At 38.1% G+C, this 22,992-nt stretch overlaps 1 protein-coding gene across 13 annotated transcripts in view; it reads right to left on the reverse strand.

Moving 5' to 3' along the window:
• The window catches only part of KLHL32 (kelch like family member 32), a 142,783-nt gene that overhangs the window by 36,439 nt on the left and 83,352 nt on the right, over nt 1-22,992 (reverse strand). For 12 of the 13 annotated variants that reach the window (XM_087776043.1, XM_087776044.1, XM_087776035.1 and 9 more), the window contains one exon: nt 13,769-13,984. In XM_087776043.1, the coding sequence (XP_087632169.1) occupies nt 13,769-13,984 (216 nt within the window). Of the gene's footprint in view, nt 1-13,768; nt 13,985-22,992 lie in introns of those variants that run through there. The other variant, XM_087776049.1, reaches the window with a different exon arrangement.

The following is a 22,992-nucleotide window of genomic DNA, read 5'->3' on the forward strand; positions in this document are numbered from 1 at the left end:
TACTCACCGGCACAGAATCAGAGTGCCTCACAAATGAATAGGAAAAAAAAAAAAGGAAAAGAGAAAAAAAAAAAAAAAAAGAAAAATTGGGGGCTGCTTTGGCAAAATTTGGAGAGAATGGAAGATTCATGTTTCCTGCACCTCCTCAGCTACAGTTCGCTTCCCCTCCCAACCTAACCCAGCTCCAGCCACATGGCTTCCCATCCTCACAACAGCGCTGTTAAGGAAGGTGTGGTAAATCAAAAGAACCTCTTTGTACCTCTGAAGGAAGCAAGCATTTCAAGTGACAAGTGGTAAATCTTTTGTTCTGTGATCTTGGTCATCATCAGATGTTCTCTAGTCTGTCAAGCATCACAAAATGCATACCAACATTTAGGTCAGCATACCAAAACAAAAAAGCGGCTTAGAAGCAAAGATTAATATTTGCCTGAAGGGGGAGTGGATAGAGAAGACTGAACCAAAGACCAAAGGCTTTTAAGAAATTTTGTTACCTGTACCTTTTCCTCACACTACAGAATGGAAGTTTTAATTCCATAAAAGTTTGGGGCTATAAGCAGAACATTCATCTAAGTGGAAAACACACGAGTGCCCTCAGCTGAAGAAGCTGTGAGCAGGCTTGCACACCCTTGCTGACACAGAGGATGCTATTTTCACTTGTTTTCACTTTAATTTATTGAAGTCTGCTGTTGGTGTAAGTAGGTTGAAAGGACCAGGTTCTCTTGTGCTTTTTCTCTGTATAGTGAGGAAAGTCTTACTACCCCCTCAGATAGCATGAAGGCTCCAACCCAGCCCAATTAAGGAAGGTCTGTTAGCTCCAAGTCCTAGATAAAGGAAGCATGACAAAAGTTGCCCAATCTGCCAGTGATTTGACAAGTACTTCTCCCCAGTGCTCCCACTTGGCTGACAGCTGAGTTCCACCTTTCCTCCTGTTTCAAATATTAAAACGCCCAACCTTTTCCAAGTATAACGATGCTGTTTACAATATACATATGGATTTAGTGAACTCTTGGGAATGACCCCAAAACATTCTTAACTTGCCAATGGAGAAGGGAACAGCCTGGGAATCTGCCACCACGTGCTTTGTTTGGGAAGGCTCAGCAGCAAACATGCTTCTCTCTACACAAATAACGAAGTCTCACATTCACATTTCCCCACCACGTTCACAGTGTCCCCACCACAAGGATCACATCACATATTCAAAGATGCCGTCATTCTGCTATCTGTCCCCAACCCCCACCCAGCCACCCCCACACTAGTGCTAGACCCCTGCTTCAGCAGTGGCACTGGCTTTGTGTACAAGGGGGCCTCTGAAGCGCATTCCCAAACTGGAGTCTGAGAGCAGAGCTGGCAGGAAAGACAAAATATGCATCCTTCCAGACCCAACCATAATCACTGCCATCCAGTCACAAACCCACAGCTTCACAGATGGACAGGGTTTGGAGGACTGGGGGATCGGACAGTAGGCTCAGGCAATAGAGAGGGAAGCCAAATATAAGTAAGTTATGACTTCAGGAAATACGTGGCCCAAAAGAAGATTAGAAAACCCCAAGGTTCATTAGATCTGGAGGGTGAAAGCACTTGTTAGCATATGTCCCCTTGGCCTCTTATCAGTCTCTGCAAAAGCTGCAGTGGATTTGTCCAGAGTACTACTTTAGGAAGCTCTTGGTCTGCTAAACAAGAAATGCTATACTTCTTGGTTGGAGTTTTGCTGGTTTGGGATCTACGCGATGTCAAGACAACAAGCTGCAGCTTTCAGAACACCAGCCTGCAGTCTGTGAGCCCCTTCCCAAGAGGCAGAAATTCGATTTTGATCTTTCAGCACTGAATAACACGCAGCAAGCAGAGCTGTTGGCTGAAGTCTGTCTAGCAGCACGAATGATGCATTTTATGATATGATACAGTGATTAAGGTAGAGGTACATAATGCAGCTGTATTAATAGCAAACATTTATCAAAATTAATGGCATTAAAGTGAATCACAATGTATTAAAAATATTTCTCCGTTTTTCTCAAGTTCTGATAAGATCTATCTTCTTAAAGCATTTAAGTGGTAAAGCATCAATCATCAGTTGCCTGATTTCCTCACAGGGCTGCTAGACAAAAATATTGTCCTGCACAGTCTTCAACAGGTACAAGGAAAGATAGATAACCTACACGACTTTGGCAGATTCCTTAGTCATAATTAAACAGCTCCATTAGTAACAATTTTAACAGCTGTATCTCCATCTCCAAAAATTTTAATAAATGTTTCCACACAACATCCTTGTGAGGAAGGGAGGAATTCTTCATCCCAAAGATGAATTCTCCAGCAACCAAATCCAGTCCCCTGCATTCTCAGTCCAGTGCTTTACCACAAGCTTCCTTCCTCTGTGGTGCTATATAATGACACTGGCCTTCCCAGAAAGGCCATTGTTTTATCCAAAGGGTTTAGAGAGAGACAGTGTTAGTTTCATTTTTTATGCATGTGTTTCCTATGAAACACACAGAAAAAACTGTCAGTTTTATAATAACAGTTAAGAATAGAATGTACACTTTTCAAAACTGTATTCACTTCTTTTACACAGTTTATCCAATGCATTTATTTTACCGTTTCTTATATTTACTGGAAATGAGCCTAGACAGAAGCCTACCTAGAAGACATTGACTAATCTCAATAAAAATATTTCAGCTTTTTAATAAAAATTTTGCCATAAAATAACTATGATCAAAAATCAGCTTTACAAAAGGCTAGCTAAACTACATCAATATATAACATTATATATGGTAATGAATCATATTAAAGCAAAGAGTTGCTATAATGGAAAAACTAAACTTTTCATCTACTCAAGCTCAAAGTGAAGTAAGGTAGGGACAGAAGGTAAACTCTCAGCTGTTGTAAATTATCACAGCTCATGGAAGTTTGCCATTTTACACCTTCTGGGGAATCTGAACTTCAAAATTATATAGCACTTTCCTTCCAAGTATCTCAAAGCAATTTATAAGCAGTAAAACTCGAGCTTCTCTGAGAGAAGTGTACATTTCAACCATCTTCCCAACGTGGGAACTAAGAGAGAGAAAAATTAAGTGATATGACAGAAGACAGCAATGGTACAGATGACACATAATCAAAATCTTCTGTCCCCTCAACCTGTCCACAACTGAGTCTCTTTACCCCACTACCAAAGTCCTGTGGAGTTTTTTGGCTCCACGCCACAGAATGAAACCTGGTGAGATGCAGGTATCTAAAACTGAGGAGAAAAAGGATCCTTAAATATCATCTGACAACAGTATTTGAGATAATTTTGCAGCTGAAAAGCACATCTCCATACAGGTAAGAAAACACTGCATTCTTTCTTAACCTTCTTGGAGCAGCAAAGACAAAACTATCCCATAGTGTGCTTCAAGAGAAATGTGTTCTTGTATGATCAAGTCCTCAAACGACGGAGTAGTTTCCTTTACAGTCATTTGGAGCTTCTCTATAAAGGCAGATCTACAAATGTGCTTCTTGCACCTAACTCATTCTTCTACTGTCATCAAAGGAACGAGCAAGGCCCAGTGCAACCCCTAGCAATGACCCTCCGCATGTACAATTGTGTGTTTAAAACCTGTACGAGCTAGTGTGCAGGCCCTATTGCAACAGACTTTACAGCTACCCCACTACTGACAACCCCTCCGTTTTCTTGTGCACTGCAATGACTACCACACCTGGAAGTGTACACAAATAAAATAAATGAGCTGGGATTGATCACACTGGAAAGGCTCTACTTACTCCTGCAACCGAAGTAAATTTTGTTTTAACAAGATCATCAGAAAGGAGTGTGGAGGGTTACAATCTATCCAGAGCAAAGCAAAACAAAGCAATAAAACCAAACCCAAAATACGGCATCCGGAGACAGAACCTCACTTTTTCCTTTCAAACAGGTCCAGCCATAGACAGAAACAACAAGCAAGCCTCCCCATCATAAACTTTCCTAAAATGCAGCTTCACAGGTTCCTAAAATCTATGGAGCCTAATAGACCTGCCTCTCTTCAATAACTGGATCAAATAGCAAGAACCTCTGAGGTAACAACTTCTTGCCATCCACTTTCTAATGCATCACAAAATGCTCAAGTTTGGACCCTCCATCATTTGTTGTGAGGGTAAAACCAACATTGCTAGGTGCTTTATCTCTGATAAGTTTTTCTGAAGTTGCAATGAACAGAAGCTTACCTCTTCATAAACACAGCTGTCTAACTAGGACTCTTAGCTGTGATTTGATTTCAGTTTAAGGAGATCAAAGTTTACGATAGCATTTCTCTTTTCTCGAACAGGGTGAGGAGGTGGAAGAAGAGGACGTCCCTGTCCGTCCCCCCCCCACCCCCCCAGCAGCCATCATTTCAAAATCTAGAATTGCTCATTTTTATTTTTAGAGGAAACATTCATGCTGACATCAAATGAACTGAAACTTTACATAACCACATTTAGCATTAAAATAAGTTGCTGGTACATAATTATAAGTGGAAATTACAATCTTTCACCATCCCATACACATTGTTTTTATTGCCATTCCTCTCTTGTTATTTTTTTCCCTTGAAATATGTTTTTTAAGTATAGTGGCTCTCTATGGAGACAGGAAGCTACAAGCTTTCATCAGTAAAAATTGTTAGAGAATGAAATAGGCACAAAATTGACAAAATTCTATAAAAACGCAGTTCAGCTCTGTGAAAATTAGTCTAAATGGTTCTTGAATGTAGAAAGATTCCTATTCCTTTCTTCCCTATTGTTAGGGTATAATTTTTGACGGATTTAATAGGCAAATCCAACAAATCACATAAAATGTATCATTTTCTATAATAATCTTGACAACAGCTATAGAGGACATGTATGTCATTAATATCTTGGGTCACACACAAAAATGAACATCGAAGTACATACTCTCCTTAGTTGGTTTATATATACGTATGCTCTCAACATGCCATGTTACTACAAAATCACCAAGGTCAATTTTTCCAAGTGAAACCACCAGGTGGTTCTATTTTTTTTTTTTTTACCAGTGATATCACCAGCACCTTCACTACAGGAACTTTATTTCTGTTTTGTTCTGCTTTACTATTTTAATGAACCAACTAAGCCCTCGGACAAGGACAGTGTTGGCTTGCCCATCCGGGTCTCACAGCCAAAAGCTGTCTGAGTATCCCCTACTTTCTCACAGCCACTTCACCCCCGCAGTTATCAAACATTAGCTGCTGAAGTCCACGTTACGCATTAGTGAGACTGATTATTCAACACCGAAGCACTGCCAGAACCTCATTTTGACATGGACGCGCCCACTAATACTAACTGTGGGAACACTTAGGCCTTTTCCTGTCAGCAGACAATTTACTTCTGCTTTCTCAAATCCCGTGAAGAATGTGCCTCAGAGGATAGCATGACAACAACAGTTATATATGTATTTTAGGAGTTGGTATTTTTTTTGGCTGATTTTTTTACAAAGGGATATTTTTTCCCCGGTCCTTTTTTAAATACAAAAAGAACAAGCAAGTACACCAGCAGAAGCTTGCTCCGCTTTTTTGAGAACAGAATAGTTTCCCTTTTAATCAAATCACATGTTATTAATGATGTCAATTTTATTGACTTTGATTTAATCCCCACATAGAATCATAAAATTGTTAAGGTTGGAAAAGACCCTTTAAGATCATAGAGTCCAACCGTTAACCTATCACTGCCAAGTCCACCACTAAACCATGTCCCCAAGATATGATGGGCTTCACATTAACACAGGACTCGTTATTTTTAAATGATGAGTTAATTTTTCAAAATCAAATAATTGTCCTAAGAATGTTCTTTCTTTTAAAAAGTGACTTAAATACTTAGAGCCATATTTGCAAATGCATTTAAGATCCCAAACATATCTCATGAATTGAGAATGTCAGAGCTTCCCTACTGCAAGATTAAAACAAACACAAATTTACTGTTTAAACCAACTAAATCACATCTGAAGCAAACTGAAACAACAGCAACTGCTAAAAGGTGAACCTCATAAAATTCAGACCTATGCGGTTTCACACGAATGTTAAAATAGGCTCCACCCTAAAGGAGCTCTTTGAAAGCTTTTCAGCACAGATTCTCACTTCAGAGACTGTGATCTTTCCATCTGTCATTACTATCCCACATAGACCTCTAGCTTGGAAGCCACTTCACAGTGAGGCTTCTTAAGATCTTTTTGACAGATGTATTTGTCATAATTTCTTCCATTTCTCCCTGGCACGAGGGAGTCCAAGGTGATCAAAGGAGTATAAGGACCCCTTCATCATGAGGCAACGAAACCCCCAGCTCCGCAGCTCACTCACACATCCAGAAGCTGCCAAGGGTCTCCCTCTTGGAGTAAGCAAGGGTGTGCAGGAGTGCTACTGCTTTTCCATCTCCTTGCCTCCTCACCCATCTGGAGCCACTAGTGTCCTCGTCCTGGGGCAGGAGTGATAACAAGGGACAACAGCTGGTCAGATATCTCAGCAGTCATGCTGAACGGCACGCACTTAAGAGCAGGTCTAGATACATGGGTGCAAATTTACTTCATCTAACTTTACACACTTAGTTCAGGTACAAGCAGAAACATTTAACCCCAAAACTGGATTCTAGCTGTCTTAACATACTGATGACAATTTGTATGGTTTTAGACAACCTGGAATTAAATTTTCTTTATCTTCTTTGGCTCCATAGTTACAAATAGAGGTAATGCTTCTACCAGCTCCCAAAGGAAAACTTGTTGAAATACAGAGCTGGGAATTCTCCAAAGAGCTTCTCATTTTCTATCATTTTCGACAAGCTTATATTCATCAGAAACAGTGTTAAACAGCTTTACTGGGATTTTGAAAGAGTAGAGATTACTAAACATTTGTATCTCTGAGTGGAAGATATTAACTAAGATAGTAATGACAGACTGCCTCATTTGATCATACATGGTGTCTGTGGGGTTTAGACTTTATTTATGTTGTTCTTTTAACTTAAAAATGAAAGTAATGTATGTTTCCAACCACGCCTGGCTTTCACAACAGCCTCAGCAGCTTTATTTTATGCAACTGTATACCTGTGTATTAATACAATTATACTTCACTTAATCTTCAATAGATCAGTGCCACAAAGAGCATAACAGTCAACACAAACCCCACCATAACAGACTAATTCAAATGCAGAAAGCAATATCACAGAAGCGGTCTTGCTGTGTGTGCACCTTGGCGTCCTCTTTTTGGCTTTCTAAATCGAAGTACACATCCATTGCTTAGCTGAAGTAGTGACCTAAATTCAAGAGCTGTGGGCACAGCAGCCTTCCTAAATACTGGTGTGATGTTCTGTGCAGTTCTGAAGTTAATCTGGGATAAATGAGGTGAAGCAATGTTACTGTAGGACACTGAGGCAAAAGTAATGCCCTCCAGCAATTTCTCTATTGCCCCCAGCAACAGCAGCAAAATAATCAAGTTTTCTCATTGGAACTGACATGTATCAAAAAGAAAATTAGAAGAGCACACAGTTGCTCCTAACATAAATCTAGTTTCAATATAGAAAATCCCTTTCTGTACTGCTATACTTGATAAATAACAATAATAAGATTAGCTAACGTTCAAGAAATAACAGGCAGAAACTTTCAAAAGTTCAGAACAAAAGCATATATAAAGTTCACAAAACTTTACTGTAAAGGACAAGATTAAGAGCCCATTAAATTTAAGCTAAGGCAGACAAAGGGGGAAGGTGTTTCATAAAGTAAGGGGACAGTGACAACAGGGGCAGCATTCATTTTCGCTGTAAGCCAAAACGCCATTACTATTACAATTGATGCAGAAATTGTATCACGAAAATGTGCGTGACCTGAGCACATCAGCAGAGCAGAATGTGAGATTCGGCTGCCTTCACCCACTGCCTCGATCCACTGTAGCCTGCATAATCCCTGTCTAGTCTGCAGCTCCAGTGAACTCTGATCTCTTTGCAGATCCTGTGCCACAACTGCCAGCTTGGCCTATACATCATGGATCTCCTACCAAAAATGCTGAACATGCCTATGTTTATAAAAATGAATCCCACACAAATAGTCTGGAGAGACCATAAGGAATATTACCATTGCACACAGTCAATTCAGGTGAGATACCTGTGATTATGAGGATTAGCCTTAGGAAAAAGAAACCTACATTTTATCATAGGTTATGTTTTCACTTCATATTTTCATTTGAGGGCAACTATGTAATCTTGCTTGCAGTTCGTCACGATACACAGTGCAACCATCACAGATCCAGCACAGTGGATACTGGAATTCAAAGGTGGCTCTTTGGCACTTTTACATAGACTACTCATGAAAACTGTACTAAAAAGGGGGTGAAAACTCAGCAAAACACGCATGGGCAATATGCTAATTTTCCCATATAGCCTCACCAATTTACCTTGGCCTTGATATGCATCAAACTCCTTTTTTCTCTCCTATGTCTCTCTTCATAAGAGGCTGACAACCACGTTTTAGTGTGGTGGTTTTCTACTTAGGCTAAATACACACTAGGGACGAGCATTAGACCACCAGACATGATTTCACTTATTGCCCAAGAGAGCACTTAAGCTTATTTCTTGAACAGTGAAAGGCTAATATACTGTTTAAACACAACGCTGATTACCGAGATGCTTTCCTTCACTTACTATTTTATGTCATTACTTGTTTTGCAGTAAAACTTAAGTTCACATTTAGCAAGGCACTTAGTCCATTATTTCGTCAAAACACATATATACCCCTAAGAAACATGAATTTTGCTCTCTCCATGTTAAAAATTGCTCTGTAGAATCAAAAGATTGACAGCAAAAAAATTTCAAGTACTGCACTGAAGGAATGGCAAGCTTGTCCTGGAACATGACAACCCACTTTAGAAACTGCTGTTCTGCATAGGAAAATGTGGGCATCACTGGAGATGTATGGAAGATGTCTGTGGGCCTGTCTTCAGCAGAGAACTGTTCCATCGTAACAGTCTGCTATAATGCGCACACCGCAAAATTTTCAACGGCGCTGAACTCTGTGGGATTTCTGCTGGAGAATAGTTTTGGCCCTCCACAAACGCCACCAGGAGATTCAAAATGGAGCTCAAATGTAAGAAAAGGCAGTGGAAAACAGGACACTTTACTCTCCCTTAGAAAAGGATAAACAGGACTGTAATAAGAAAACTGGGTTTATACATTTATTATTTTTGTAAAACAGATGCTTAACAACTCATATGGACCTGTAACACTGTAGTCTTCCTGTCTTTTATTTTTCTATTTATTCAAGCAAAACCACTTCTCTAATACAGAGACCGAAGACTGATTTTGCACATCACACCCACAGTAACAAAAGGAATAACTTGTGCTACACTTTCATATGTGGAATATTTGCTTTATGTACACAGGTTCACAAGTTGCACACAAGGAAGTCAACAGGGCTGGAATGTCTTGGGACCCTAGCCCTGGAAAAGACACAACAGAGTTGCATGCTTTCCAGCTGAATAAACTACTCATGCAGTTTTATCTACCATTTTTTCCTAGATTGCTTGCTTATCAGTTGATTACCAAGAAACTGAGTTGTATGGCAAAGTAAAAAACCAGGAACAAACTCCTAACCTTAACTTCAGAAGAAGTATTGGCAAATGCTAAAACTGATCTGTCTTTAATGCTAGCTGTTTAAAAACTAAATATCCTTTAACAACCTCCTTAACCAGTAGCACAGACGGAAGAAACCAATCTATACTGATATCATGTTAAGATTTTTTGCCAAATGTGATTCGAGAGTTCACCTTGGATCAAGTGCAGTATTTAATACAGTATCATTTGACCAATGTATTGCTGGGAGACAGAATGATCCAGTAGATATTTCTATTTCTAACTATTAGTATGATCCTTGAAATATGACCATTTAAGCCTCGTGACACTGAAGTTTTTAATAATGAACATGATAAGGCATAACTATACTACAGCTAAGGCTGACATCAGTTTATTACTTAAATCTTTGGCTTGCTTTCTACTTGCTAAGGTTCCAACAAGAAGCCCTCTACTGCTAGATTTCTCTGAGAACACGTTCTGTTGTACAGGGTTGGTTACCTTTTCAATTATCAAGGGAAAGAATTCATCTGCTTCCTTAAAGTAGAGCCAATGAGCCTTTCTAGTAATGGCCAATTATGAAAAGATTCACTTTTCACTTCATGATAAACTAGACATTTATGTCCTCATCACGACCGTTTCCTGTGAAAAAAAGCATGCTGCACAGCTCATGATAAAGAGGAAAAATACCGAAGAATTTGCTTTTTTCCCTCCAACTTCTTCAGGATTCTTCTTTGGTTTTCTTCTTTTTTTTTTTATTTAATCCTTTCTTCCATGTCACTGCTTTGAGTTTACTCACATTTTAATGAAGCTGACAAATAATAAATTTCATAAATACAAAATAATAGTTCATAATCTCACATGCTGGTAAAATATAAAAAATCAATATGAAAACAAATCCTACGTCACCTAATAATCATTGCTACTGGCTCAGTCTAGCTAAAAAAAAACCCTAATGATGGAGGCTAGTAAACTGCTCCAATTTCACAGCCTACAGAAGTTTTCTGGTGGGATTTCTTTTTGTTGTTTATTTGTTTTAAGAAATACATCATTACATTCCTTGTCTATTTTCTCCACTAAAAATAAGACACCTACATTAGGCCAAAGAGTTTCCTAAGACTTTAAGAGGTAGAAAGAGGAATGAACTACTTAGTTTGTCCACTCTACCCTGGCTTGGAAGTCACATTTTTTCTTTCTGAAAGAATCAACAGATATTACTGTAGTACTCTACATTAATCCACATCCTACTATACTGACATTAATATTACTGTTTAACTTTCTCAAACTTGCTTTGTTCAAGGTTTTATTTCACCATATTCACTAAAATTGGGCAACTGTGAATTGGTAGTCTAACAAAAATCCAAAATGTGCCAGATATGAGCTGAAGTCACTTCAGTTTAACTCACATTCAAGCATCGCTCTGTGTACACATTTTGATGCATTAAAATAACTGCCTTCATCTTTATGTGCATTAGGAACAAATCGCCCAGTGGACACTGGGAATTGAAACTAGTGAAAATAACTGTGCTCTGCACCCTTTCCCCAGGTTCTCTGAGGGAAGCTTTAATTTGTGCTTAGGGCCTCATAGGAGCGCTAAGAGTAAAGGTGCCTTGGGGACACACTGAATTCATATCGCCATAACACGCATGCATGTGTGTGCGCAGGAGGCCACACTAGTCGCAGGTAAGACAGACAAATCAAACAGTAGCATCCCCCATCAGCTTTTCTATTATCTGCCCCACTTTGTGCCAATTTCCTCCAGCTTCCCCAACACCTCTTGCTTTGCTGTTCTTCCTTAAGACATGGGATGGGGATTTGTCAAAGTCAATGAGCACTTTATTACAGTGAGAGTGTTCAGTAATGAACAATTCAGCAATTTAATGAGATTCTGTAGATCTGTCTCCAGCCTGTCCATCAAGTTTCACTTCTATAAAGCACCCTGACACTAATCCTCTGGCATACCCAATCTTCACCCTGGGCTGAATATTAGATTCTTCCATGGTATATTGCATTACCACTATAACCTTAGCAAAAATGATGAACTTAACTACACTTGAGGCAATATAGCTGGTCTGATTTGATTTTCTTCTATTGGGTTGACTACGAGGGAATTACTTATTTACTAAGATAAAGCAAAAAACCAGTTTCTTATTGCCTTCTGAATGCCTAAATTGGTAAATATTTATGTGTGTCTTTTAATTCACTCTGGGGACCTGGAATATTTATAAATATATATTTATTCCTGGTTTTACAGACTGAATTAAAAAGACACAGGCACGTTTTGCCTGCAGCGGAAAACTAGTTTAAAAAAAAAATTATTCGGAACAGCATCAGTAACCTTTAGAGAGGCAATTATGATAACACTTAAATGGACAGTGTAGAGTTTGTTGTCACTCAAAAAGCAGCATATTACCTATAAGTATCTCTCCCCAGTATGACCCTACCACAGAAACACAAGCTTTGTTCACTGACTGGAGTGCACACAATTAAGAAAATTATTTCTGAGTTCTTCTTGCAGGACAGGACAACGACAGAAGATTCCCACTACCCAAACTTTGTTTCAGCAGGTTGCATAGGGCGTATTACTCTGTATATGCTTGTCCATTACTGAGCTGTCATTAAATAATACTTGTGTGGCTTTCTGTAGCAACTTTTCTAGCAAAAGTATACCCAAGCATGTAGCTAGGATATTTCACTAACCCTGCAGAGAAATTACGGTAAAAGCCAACTGGCCAATCAGCCATGCCCCATATATGAACTTGGACATTTAAACCTTTTCTGATAAAGGGAATGTGGGCTGGCACTCCAGAGTATCATGCTTAAAAAAACCAAACCAAACCCACCATCACGGGTAGCGTGCTGCAGGTTCTGTTGTACAGACATCCTCCAGAGACTAGGACAGGCAAGAGTCTATATTAGTATTTGCAGAACATATCATTTTTGTTAAATACTCCATAATCTAAAGCCTCAATGTTTTGGAAACAAATACGCCAGCTATCAGACTGAAGGGTTAAGTTATATCTGCATACTGTCTTTGTGGTTTGAAGAGCTTAACTAGACATTTTTATTTTTTAAGAATAAATATTTTGTTCCTGCATGATGTTATTCATCTACAGAACATGAAGTGCCCCACAGATGAACACACATTTTGCACTTTGAGAAAATGATGGCATACAGATGAAATGATTTGCTTAGAATAATCTGAAAGATAAGTAGATAAAAAACAGGGACTGAAATATAAATCAATCTTCTGACTCTAAGTCTTCTCTGTTGGACCAAGATAACCCACTTGCTTGAAAGAAACCAATGCTTTCTTTTTAGGAAGTTACATTCTACCTTGAAATACCCTGAAATACTTTCCATCTATAAAACATGACAGCAAAAAGGAAACAGAACGAAGTGTTTGGGTAACCAGTGTTACAGAGATTTCCTTCTACTATATCGTGAATTGCAATTTTTACAGACATATGACGGGAATGTTTCCAAGGACAGATTTTGATTTAGTTTTGTGTTTCTCTTTACAGGCTACATGTTTTTTTCATATTAGGTTTCCCTCCCACCCACCCCACCCCCACACACTAAAGGTCACAACATAACGCTTTTATCCTGTTAATATTCTATAGCTAGCAACCTGGTCCTTTTCTAGAGCCAGCTTTTTTAAAAGAAATTATCACCACCTCCAGCTTCTTGCCAAAAACCTTCCACTGATGCCTCCACTCATCTCTGAGCAGAGCAGCCTGTGTGATGATTCGCTAATTTGCTTCAGGCAAAGTCAGCTGTGGTGGCCTAAACAATTTAAATGACTACTGAAGTTACACAGCTAAGTTTGTCTGAAGTGAATGGGAGAGACTGCAGAAGCAGGTTTGCTGCCAGACTTGTGGCACTAACCCCACCAGATGCAATGATAATTGAGTTGCACGTATTGGCCATCTCTTCCCACCAACAAAGTTGGATCTGGAAAAAAATCTCTGGCCACATCTGAGTAACACAAGTGAAGCAACAAGACAAATTTCTCTTTCAAACAAACTAATTGCATTAACACAACACAACATTTTTTTGAATTTCATTTAAAAAATTCCCTCAGTTGTTATTCACAGTTTTTGCTCAAGTGCTTATTCTCCCTTGAGATTGCTCCAGGGTTTCAAAACAACAGATTACTGCTACAGTTTATAGAGTATCACACATTCTGCTTGTTCACCAATCTCCTTACCTGCCAGATTTGTTCTTCACTGAGTGAAGTGAGTCTATCACTTTTAAAAACCTCTCGAAGGAGACAGTATGGGAGTGCCAGAACTTCTTCAGGACGACTCTTCAGTAGCTCGGAGAGATGTTTTACTAAGAAGTCAACCACTGCATTCTCCAACAAGGTGAGGTTGAAGAGGTCCGCAAGCTTATACAGGTCCAAGTAATTAAAACTATTTAATTCCTAAATGGGTGAAGCAAACAAAATATGTCTCAGAAAAAAAACCAAACAAACAAATAAACAAATCGGAGAACACAAAACCCCACAGGTCTCAGGTAATGAAAAAAGGTTGTTCGTTTAGAGCTGTGGAGAAAGGTAATATACCTTGAAATTAATTAACATGGCCTCATTCAAAATGTATGTGTAAATGTTATCAGTGCATATGCAAATATATATGATAGTACTAATTTATATTGCAACTACTAATGTTATATATGCATACAGCATCTGTAAAAAATATGGATTAGTACATAAAATAATAAACCAGCATGATTTACACTGTATGACAAGAGCTCGCAGGAGTTAACAAGTGGATTAAAAAAATATATTTGTTAACTACAATAGTTTGTTACAAAGCAATTGTTTGTTCATTATTTACCGTTTTGATTGAGCTAGAGAACCTGTGTAGCACGACTTTTAGTTCCATGAAACCTCACAAAATATGAGATGCTGAGCTACATTTTATTACATACAAATTTATCTTCAATGAACAAATAGACCCTTTTTTTCCAACCACTGACATCAACCTATAGTGGATGTTGGCCTCGTATTCTTTCTCCCCCTCCTTCTAGCAGCAGAAAATCTGCAGAGACAAAAGCTACAGTAACTCAGTGCAGGAAGTTTTTTCCATCCTGGTAACAGACAGCCTATATTTACAGGCTAACGTTTTCAACTTGGCATCCCTTGTAAATTAGCGTCTGGACAGCTAACTACTGCTATTCTAGACCATACGCTCTTCAGGGGAGAGGCCAAGAATTCATCCGTATTAGAGAAAAGCACCCAGGACGTCTGGGAAATAAGCACGTTCACCCGTTTTCTCTGTTCTTGCTGTACACTCACACTTTTCTTCCTCTCCCCTCCGCAATCCTGGTTTTCATCTTCCAGTTTACTGCATTGCTCCCTATCAGCCGCCTTCTCCTTGACCAGCTCCACGTGTGAAAATGACAAGAAGTCTTGTCAGTTTCACTTTGCTGGTTAGTTAACATAGGGACTAGAGCAGGAAAGAGAAACAGACTAAATTAAGTCAATTTCACTTTCACTGCTCTGCTGGATGGAATGGCAGCACCAAATGAAACTGACAAGAAATCTTGTAAATGTCAAATGAGCTGCACGGCTGGCAGATAGAGCAGAGCAACAGGGAAGATGGGAAAGTGCGAAGAGGGGTTTTTTTGGAATGTTTTATGGACTACATCTTGAACGTGTGAATTGGGTGGCTGTCCCAATGACTGTGGAGCTGTTTATGCATATGCAATGGAGAGTGGAGAAAGAATTTTTTTCACTTGCTTTGAGGAGTCAGTACTAGAGGAAACCGAATCAGATTCCTGTGGAGGCTCCTGCTCGTTACATGATCTCCCAGTCTGAACGGCGCACCTTCCCTGGCAGGCTTGTACGTTAAAGATAAATCCTATTCATTACCTCCTTAAACTGCTGCATAGGCGTTTCACATTGTTTTCTTGGAAGAACAAAGAAAAGTTCTTAACGTTGTCAGAACAAGCACATCATCCCAAAAGCCACAGATATGCTAGTGTCAGTTCCTCTTCACACCAACATAGAGGAGGTAAGGATAAATCCTCCTCAATTGCAGAAAGAAAGAGAAAGGAATGAATTTTACATGAGAAGTATCTGGTCTGTCTGCTTGCTCGGTGATTTAATATCTGCAGACCACAGATGGTACCTCACACCACCACTTCTGTGATGGCCATGCAATGGTGGCAACAACGCACAGGAGTATAATCAAAGTAAACATCACAGCATTTGACAGGCAACAACCATGGTTTATTGTCCCTGGTTTGGAAGACTACCTTTTCAAAGAACTCCCTGACTGAATGAATGCCAAACATCCAGAAAGAAATTTATAAGAGCTCAGCGTTTATTTATTGAGCTCTTTTGTAGTCAACAGCTATATCTGGGGAGCATTAAAATAAAGAAATAATTAATCAAGCATTGTGACCTGAGGATCAACAGCCCAACTAAAATACAGGCCTGATCAAACCCCACTAAGTGTCAATCGAGAAGGACAGATGGCTTTTGGTGGACTTCAGAAGAGGACCACACTGGAGATACCACTCTAAGAGCTTTCCTCATTAGAGAGGAACAGCAATATGACACACAAATGCAGTTTCCCCCTGAAAAATCTTCACATTTTCAGTCAAATCTTAAAGACCCTGGTAAGCCTTCATTTTTGGTTTAGGTATTTTTGATGATCCCCCAAACTTCCCTCTCCCCTCAAATCAACAACACTTGAAGTTTCTTATGAAAGCTGTCATACAGTTGAAGAGGCCAAATATACTTATGGATGGATAAATAAGCTCTCACGAGTTGTTTATTTACAATATTATTTCTTTTTATTTGTATGTGTTCACTTATTTCAGATGCTTATTTATTTATACGTATTTATTTATTTATTACAGGGGGTTATTTGTTTACTTATTTTCATTGGCAAGCTTCAGAGGATTTTTGATGCTTCGCCTAACATAATGTGTTAGTGACCTGCTGGACTTTGGTTTACTGCTTGATGAATATTGCAAGGATATTTTGTTAAAACTGGTCTTGGCCTGTAATCAGAAACATTTGTTTCTGTTTTTGTAAGGTTAGACTTGATCTACAGGTTTGTATTTCACAGCCAAAGAAGCAAGTATCACATTAGCTTTTACAAAATGAAGATTATCAGACTGTCATGCCAATATTCAAATCAAAATTATATGGTACTATCCATTACTGTCTCTGTGATGATACTAGAGGGCAAAAATGTCACACTGAGATTGCAAGATGTATACCACAGATCAGATAACTTAGCTCTTCCTATGTGGTAAGACTTTCAGAAACAGCAGACTAAAATGCCGTATGTAAGTTAGTTGGGAAAAAAAAAGCACCTTACCTTCTAGCTTTTTTTAAACAACAGAAAGTATCAAAGCAATCGCTGTCAACTCAGTCTGATTTGAACAGATTCTCAAACTAAACTCTTAATTGAATTTAAAACTTTGTTAAAAAATAAATAGGTTACTATGAAATTAAATTTAGGTGTGGTCATGAATAAGACTTTTGGCAGTCTCTTGTTTTCCACAGATTTTATTATATTGTGTTAAAAGAGCAGCTACAAAATTTAAAAGTCGTGTGCAACTATCTTTCGGTACTGTATCGCAGTATACGTTCTTTAAAAACATGCAATACAAAACAGGCTTATGTAAATTATTGAAACTTTTAATCTTGTTTTTATAAACTTTTAAATATATGCCACTTATCTTTTTTGAACTGAAGGATGAAATACGAACACAAGCAGAACTGTCACTAAGAGCTGAAGAGAATTAGGGAAAGGTAGCGATCCTATCTCTTCTAATATGATGTATGTTACGCTGCTGAAACACATTCAGACTAAGAAAATATGTGTAAGCTTATATATACAGATCTTACAACTAACAGTTGAAATAGTTCTAAAATCTTAGAGTAAACTCAAACCAATTTAATAAATTGGCCAAATTATTTATCAGGGTCTACTTCTAAAATGAGAAACTATCTTTGATCCTGTGCATTCTACTTACTACACATCCCCCTGCTTCCCCCCTCTCTGAAGTAAGAGAATCCATTGTTCTACACTACTGGTCTCCTGATTCAGTAGTATCAACCTTTAGATGCCAAACCAATTGAACAATGAGCTGACATTTAAAACCCTCATAAAAGAAAATCAGTTTTCCAAACAAAGATAATCTGAAAGACGACAATATTAAATATTCAAAATAAATGATGTGACATTGTCCATGTTTTAATATGGAGGTGTATTTTAATATAGAGATACGACAAATTGTCAAACAGGAATAATAGATATAAACATTGTATTTAAATTACTTCCAAATCCATCTTTATTCGTTTGTACTTCAACGAATAATTGCCTTGCACAAGCCACAGAAAAGGATGTAAGTAACAGATTGATAAATTAGAGTTAATCATAACCAAGTACACAGCAGACTACAATATACTTCTATTCCTCTGCTCCGTGTTATAAATAGCTGAAAAAGCACAAGGAGAACTAAGGGGAAAGAATGCATTTCTTTATGACCTTATTTGAAAGATAAACTCCTTGGGGAAATACAATTTATTCAGATTATCAAGACCCTGCTGTGCAAATCTACAGTCTGGGAGCACACTACAGAGATCAAACAATATTTACTTTATTCTGTTGGGTATAAAAGCTTTTAATGAATGCATAATTAAGACAGAAAAAGTATATACAGCTTTAGAATTCCACTGCCAAGCCAAGCCATTAATATCCAAAGTATCATACCCAGTTGTAACTCCACCTGCTTCCTATTTAGATTACAACACTGTCATAAATCAAGGTATTAAATGGCTAGCCCTGCTGCTGTAACAGAGAAGAGTTGCATGGTGACACTATTTCCCCTTTTGCTAAAAGGGGTTCAGCATCTTGAAAGCAAAAAAGGAAGCGTGAGGTATCTGGGACAGGGATGCGTTTATTCAAAATCCTTAAGCGGCACCTAGCACAACAGGGTCGTGACCCAAAGTCCTCCAGGTTCTCTGCTATGTTAAATACTACGAATCAGCTGCACCATTCAGAAGAGAACCTTGACATAAATCATAGCAAAGACAGACTCTAGATAGATAAGGGATAGTAACAAAATGAAAAATTGTAGTGACAAAAATATACTTATCTGACAACAAAAGGGATCAACACAATTTTAAGAGAAAAGAAATCGGGTTCTGTTGGTTCTAGCTCTTCCTTTCTATATCAAAGGTTCTAGTTCTGCAAAACCTCACATATTTATGTAAGAACTAACAGATCATGCACGTATTCAACAGCACAGCAACAGACATACCTATTTCATACTAAGCATAAGCACAAATCCTTCAAAAACTATATTTTAGATCTTATTTGAAATTTTCCTCCACTGAACACCAAAGCCATCCAGTTGAACCATGAAAGACATTTTGCTGAAGTCTGGTCACAGTGGAACATCTGGGTCAGAATTTTGCAATGTATAAAACTGTGTTTACACTTATTACAAGATCAGTGCAGACTGTAGATGTATTTATAGGCACAGTAAAGGATGACTTTTTAAATGACTCATTTTATAAAATTAATTTTTCTGGTAGATCACTGCTTTCTCAACACTTTCTGTAATTCTTGCTTTTGTTTTCTCTTTTAAGCATGAAAAGTTATTTTGCATCCTTGCTGTTATTTCAAAGTAGATCTGGGGCTAAGTACAAGAGCAACAATATTGAAACATTTCAGTCCTATTATTTTCCCTCTTCCCTATGAAAATCCATTTCCCTTCTCACTTAGTGTTTCCCTGTACCTGCTTAGTTTTCAGTTTCAATCCTGCTGGCTGGTGCTAGTGAGCACCCTCTTCCAAGGCATGGAGGAGGCCTGTGACCTTCACAAGCACAAGACAGAAGTGATTGCTCATGTGATGAGACAGATGTGTGGTCTTCGAATAAGAGAATGGAACATGCCATATGCAGATGCTCGAAAGTAAAAATCAAAAAAGTAATCATTTTCTAGAATCTCAGATAGATTAATCTAAGTTATTAAATAGTAGAAATATTTTCAGATGTCAGTCCAGTTAAATATTTTAAGTGACCCTGATTATACATATCTTTCATATATTGCATACATGATTATGTGCATCATGGAAAGAAATATAATAATGAAACATTAAGACTACACAGTTCAAGTTTCATGGTACCATTGGAACAACCACAGGTTAAGTTCTGCAGAGTTTTCAATAGCTGTTTTTTCTTGCTGCTAATTTTTTTTAATTTTTTTTTTTTTTTTTTTTTCAACTGCACAGAGCACAGAAACTCCCCAAATGAAAAGTTTCACATCTCACCTGGCTTCACATCTTGCCAGGTATTCCTGGCAAGATAACTACAGCAATCAATATTATTTAACAAATAAAAATACAGGGATGAAATAGAACATGGAGATCATCTAACCCTTCACCTGTCCCTTTTATACCATTTCAGACAGTAGAAACCCAAAGGAAGGATTTCAGATTATCAATATTTACAGGTTTTGCCAATTATGGGAGCCTGTCTTTTCTTCAAATATGTTATGAGGAATGACATAATCCTGCATTCTTTACTGCAGCAGAAATCGCAGAATATTGGTACATAGTCTTTACAAATGTTTCATTACTTTATATGTTTACTAACTCTTCAGAGTTACTACAGTTTAAGTTGCAAGTTTTAGTGGAAGCCTCTTCCCCTACTATACTGGACAAGCTCATCAAATCATCTTTGTCATAAATAGAGAGATCCATCTTAAAACTCGCGCTGTTCTTGCTCCAACTACTATTACGAGAAGGCTCAGCTGATCTTGAGACTCCATCTCCTAATTTCCAGCTTAATTTACTCAGACATTTTATATGCATTTGTTCCTGTGCCAACATTATCTTTTAGTTTTAACAGCACTCTGTCTCTCTCCCTGCTCCCCCCTCCCCCAGTATTTATTCCCTTGATATATTTACAGAAGGAAATTGTATTCCTCCTCAACCCTCATTTTGCTAGACTAAACAAGCCAAGCTATTTTAATCTCCTCACGTAAAACAGGCCCTCCTGATCATCTTAGCTGCCCTTTTCTACACCTCTCCCAGTTTGACTTCATTTATTCTTCTGCATGGGCAAACTCCTCGCAGTATGCATGATTTTTCAGCAGTACCTTGTACACCAGCATTGATATTTCCTTAGCTTTATAAATTACCTTGCATGAAATATCCCAGACTCAAACTGCCTTTTTCTTGATGGTATCACATTAGTAGCTCAAAGACATCCTGTGATTTAATACACAAATTCTCTGTAAACTTGGTCCTCAAGTGAGAGACAGTAAGAGCCCTCTGTCTGTCAGGCAGGACAGAAATACTACGACATGTTACAAATGGGAACTGAATATGATCCACTGAGATGCAGTAGATTCTACTGAGGATGCTCAGAAATTATTTTCCAATTGCTTACTTAATTTCTTTCTGTATTTCAGTAACGAATCTTGTAATTGTCCTGGCACATACAAGCTACTTACTGGGGGAAAAATTATTTCAATAATTTTCTTAAGATTTGTTTCAAAAGTAGGCAAGAAAATCCCCTTAATATTCTGAAAAACAGAGTAAGTTTTAAATTAATATAAAGTATGAAAACTTTCAAACATAGTGAAAATACAAGTAGAAAATATGTTTCTAATACACGGTATGTTAATGTATGATTTTTATTCTTAATCCCCATCTCCATTACCAGCAGGAAGGGGAGGGGGAGAGGAAAAAAAAAAAAATCAACATTACTGATAGGTCTGTTAGCAGAGGTATTAAGGTACCCAGCAGTTCCCCTTTCCAATGCCTTTTTTCAATAACTTACTATTTTGCCAACATTTAATACTTCAAAGCTGAAGTTCTCCAGCCTCAAAATGAATCTCTTCAAAATCTCTTGAAAACATCTCAAAAAGCATGTTACACATTAAGAATGAAACTGACAGGAAAAGACCATTGCTCTTCCACATTAAAAATATTCAGAATGGAAATAGCTCGTAGGAGTTGCTGCCACTGTGAAAAACTTCCGTTGACCCCCCCCTCATCAGCCTCTAGAAAAATAAATAGTTTGGATATGCTCAGTAATGACTTCTTTGTACTTTGCAGCTCCCATTCTAGCTGCACTGTCCATAATCTATTCCACAGCTAAGCAAGATCCCGTCTGCATCATTGTCCACTGTGGGGCAAATCTTAACGACAAAACCTGAAGGCTGGAAGTCCATTTCTATCGTGCTGCTTAGGATCCACTTTGGAGCCCTGGCAGGCCAGAGAAAGACACTATCAGTTTCAAATGTAGAACCATGAAAAAAAACCCAGACCAAAGAACAGGAGAGGAGATCCAGACAAGAAGCCCAGCGATGATAAGGGGCAAACAGTACTGGAATCTTGCAGGAGAGTTAGAATCACAATCCAGAGAGATATGGCTTCTCAAGGAGGCTGGGTGATAGTTCCTCCAACTGCTCTGCATAAATGTAAATGAATAATGATGAAGATGGGTAATAGCATGAGAGTCACTAACTAAAAAAGGAAGTCAACACTCATGATGCTGTGCTAAAGAACAGGGAGCACATTCCAAAATTATCAATATACTAATGTTAACACTCTAGGTATAAATAAGAACAGGGGAGGTGTTCATGTGCAAGGAATATATAACATGATTCAAACAACTCAGCTGGGAAAACAACGTTGCAAGATCAAGATGCTCAACTTAGGTTTTTTTAAAGAAAGACTCCTGGAGGATTTGATTTTGAGCAAACATATTTATAAAATGGAGGGAATATATGAAAGCAAAGAAATTCTGACCAAATTTTCAGAAAATAGTTTCTGGTTCATGAATGTAGGCTCAAAGTTACCCTGGCCACTGGACTAGAAAGTGCAGGACTGTTTGCACTGCCTTCATGTGACTATGAACATTTTGCAACTCTGCATTAAAAAATGACTGCAATAAAACAAGTTTTTTGCCAATTATCTGTACAGGTAAAGAAGGAAATATTTGCACAGTTTGACCTCTGAGGGCATAAGGTTTCACATTCCTCTGAAGAGCAAGAGACTTGTTGCAGCTGCAGGAAGATATGAGGGTACTCAGCAGTTAAAAGAACCTGATAATAAATATGCGAACGATAAAAAGGCAACATTTCCATTTTATTTGGAAAGCTGTTAATTGTTCAGGTATCTCTATGCTCCTGCAATATATGACCTCAGCTCAAAAAAATCACTAAGAAATTTTTTGCTCACAGCACTAAACCAAGGCAAATTTTCATTTTACAGAGAAAAAAAAGGAGGAGCAGAAGAATAATTTAAAAAATTTCCCATGATGCAGAAGATACAAAAACCAGAACCTCAAATGCCTGGAACCCACTCCACTGCTCTAGTAGTTAGATAATTCTTTTCTTCCCCACTCCCAAATTTAACACAATTTAAAATTATTTATACAGTTCAATA

This window comes from Nipponia nippon, unplaced genomic scaffold (assembly GCF_047370975.1).
Source record: "Nipponia nippon isolate SJK-2023a ecotype South Korea unplaced genomic scaffold, ASM4737097v1 scaffold_4, whole genome shotgun sequence".
NCBI classification, from domain to species: Eukaryota; Metazoa; Chordata; class Aves; order Pelecaniformes; family Threskiornithidae; genus Nipponia; species Nipponia nippon.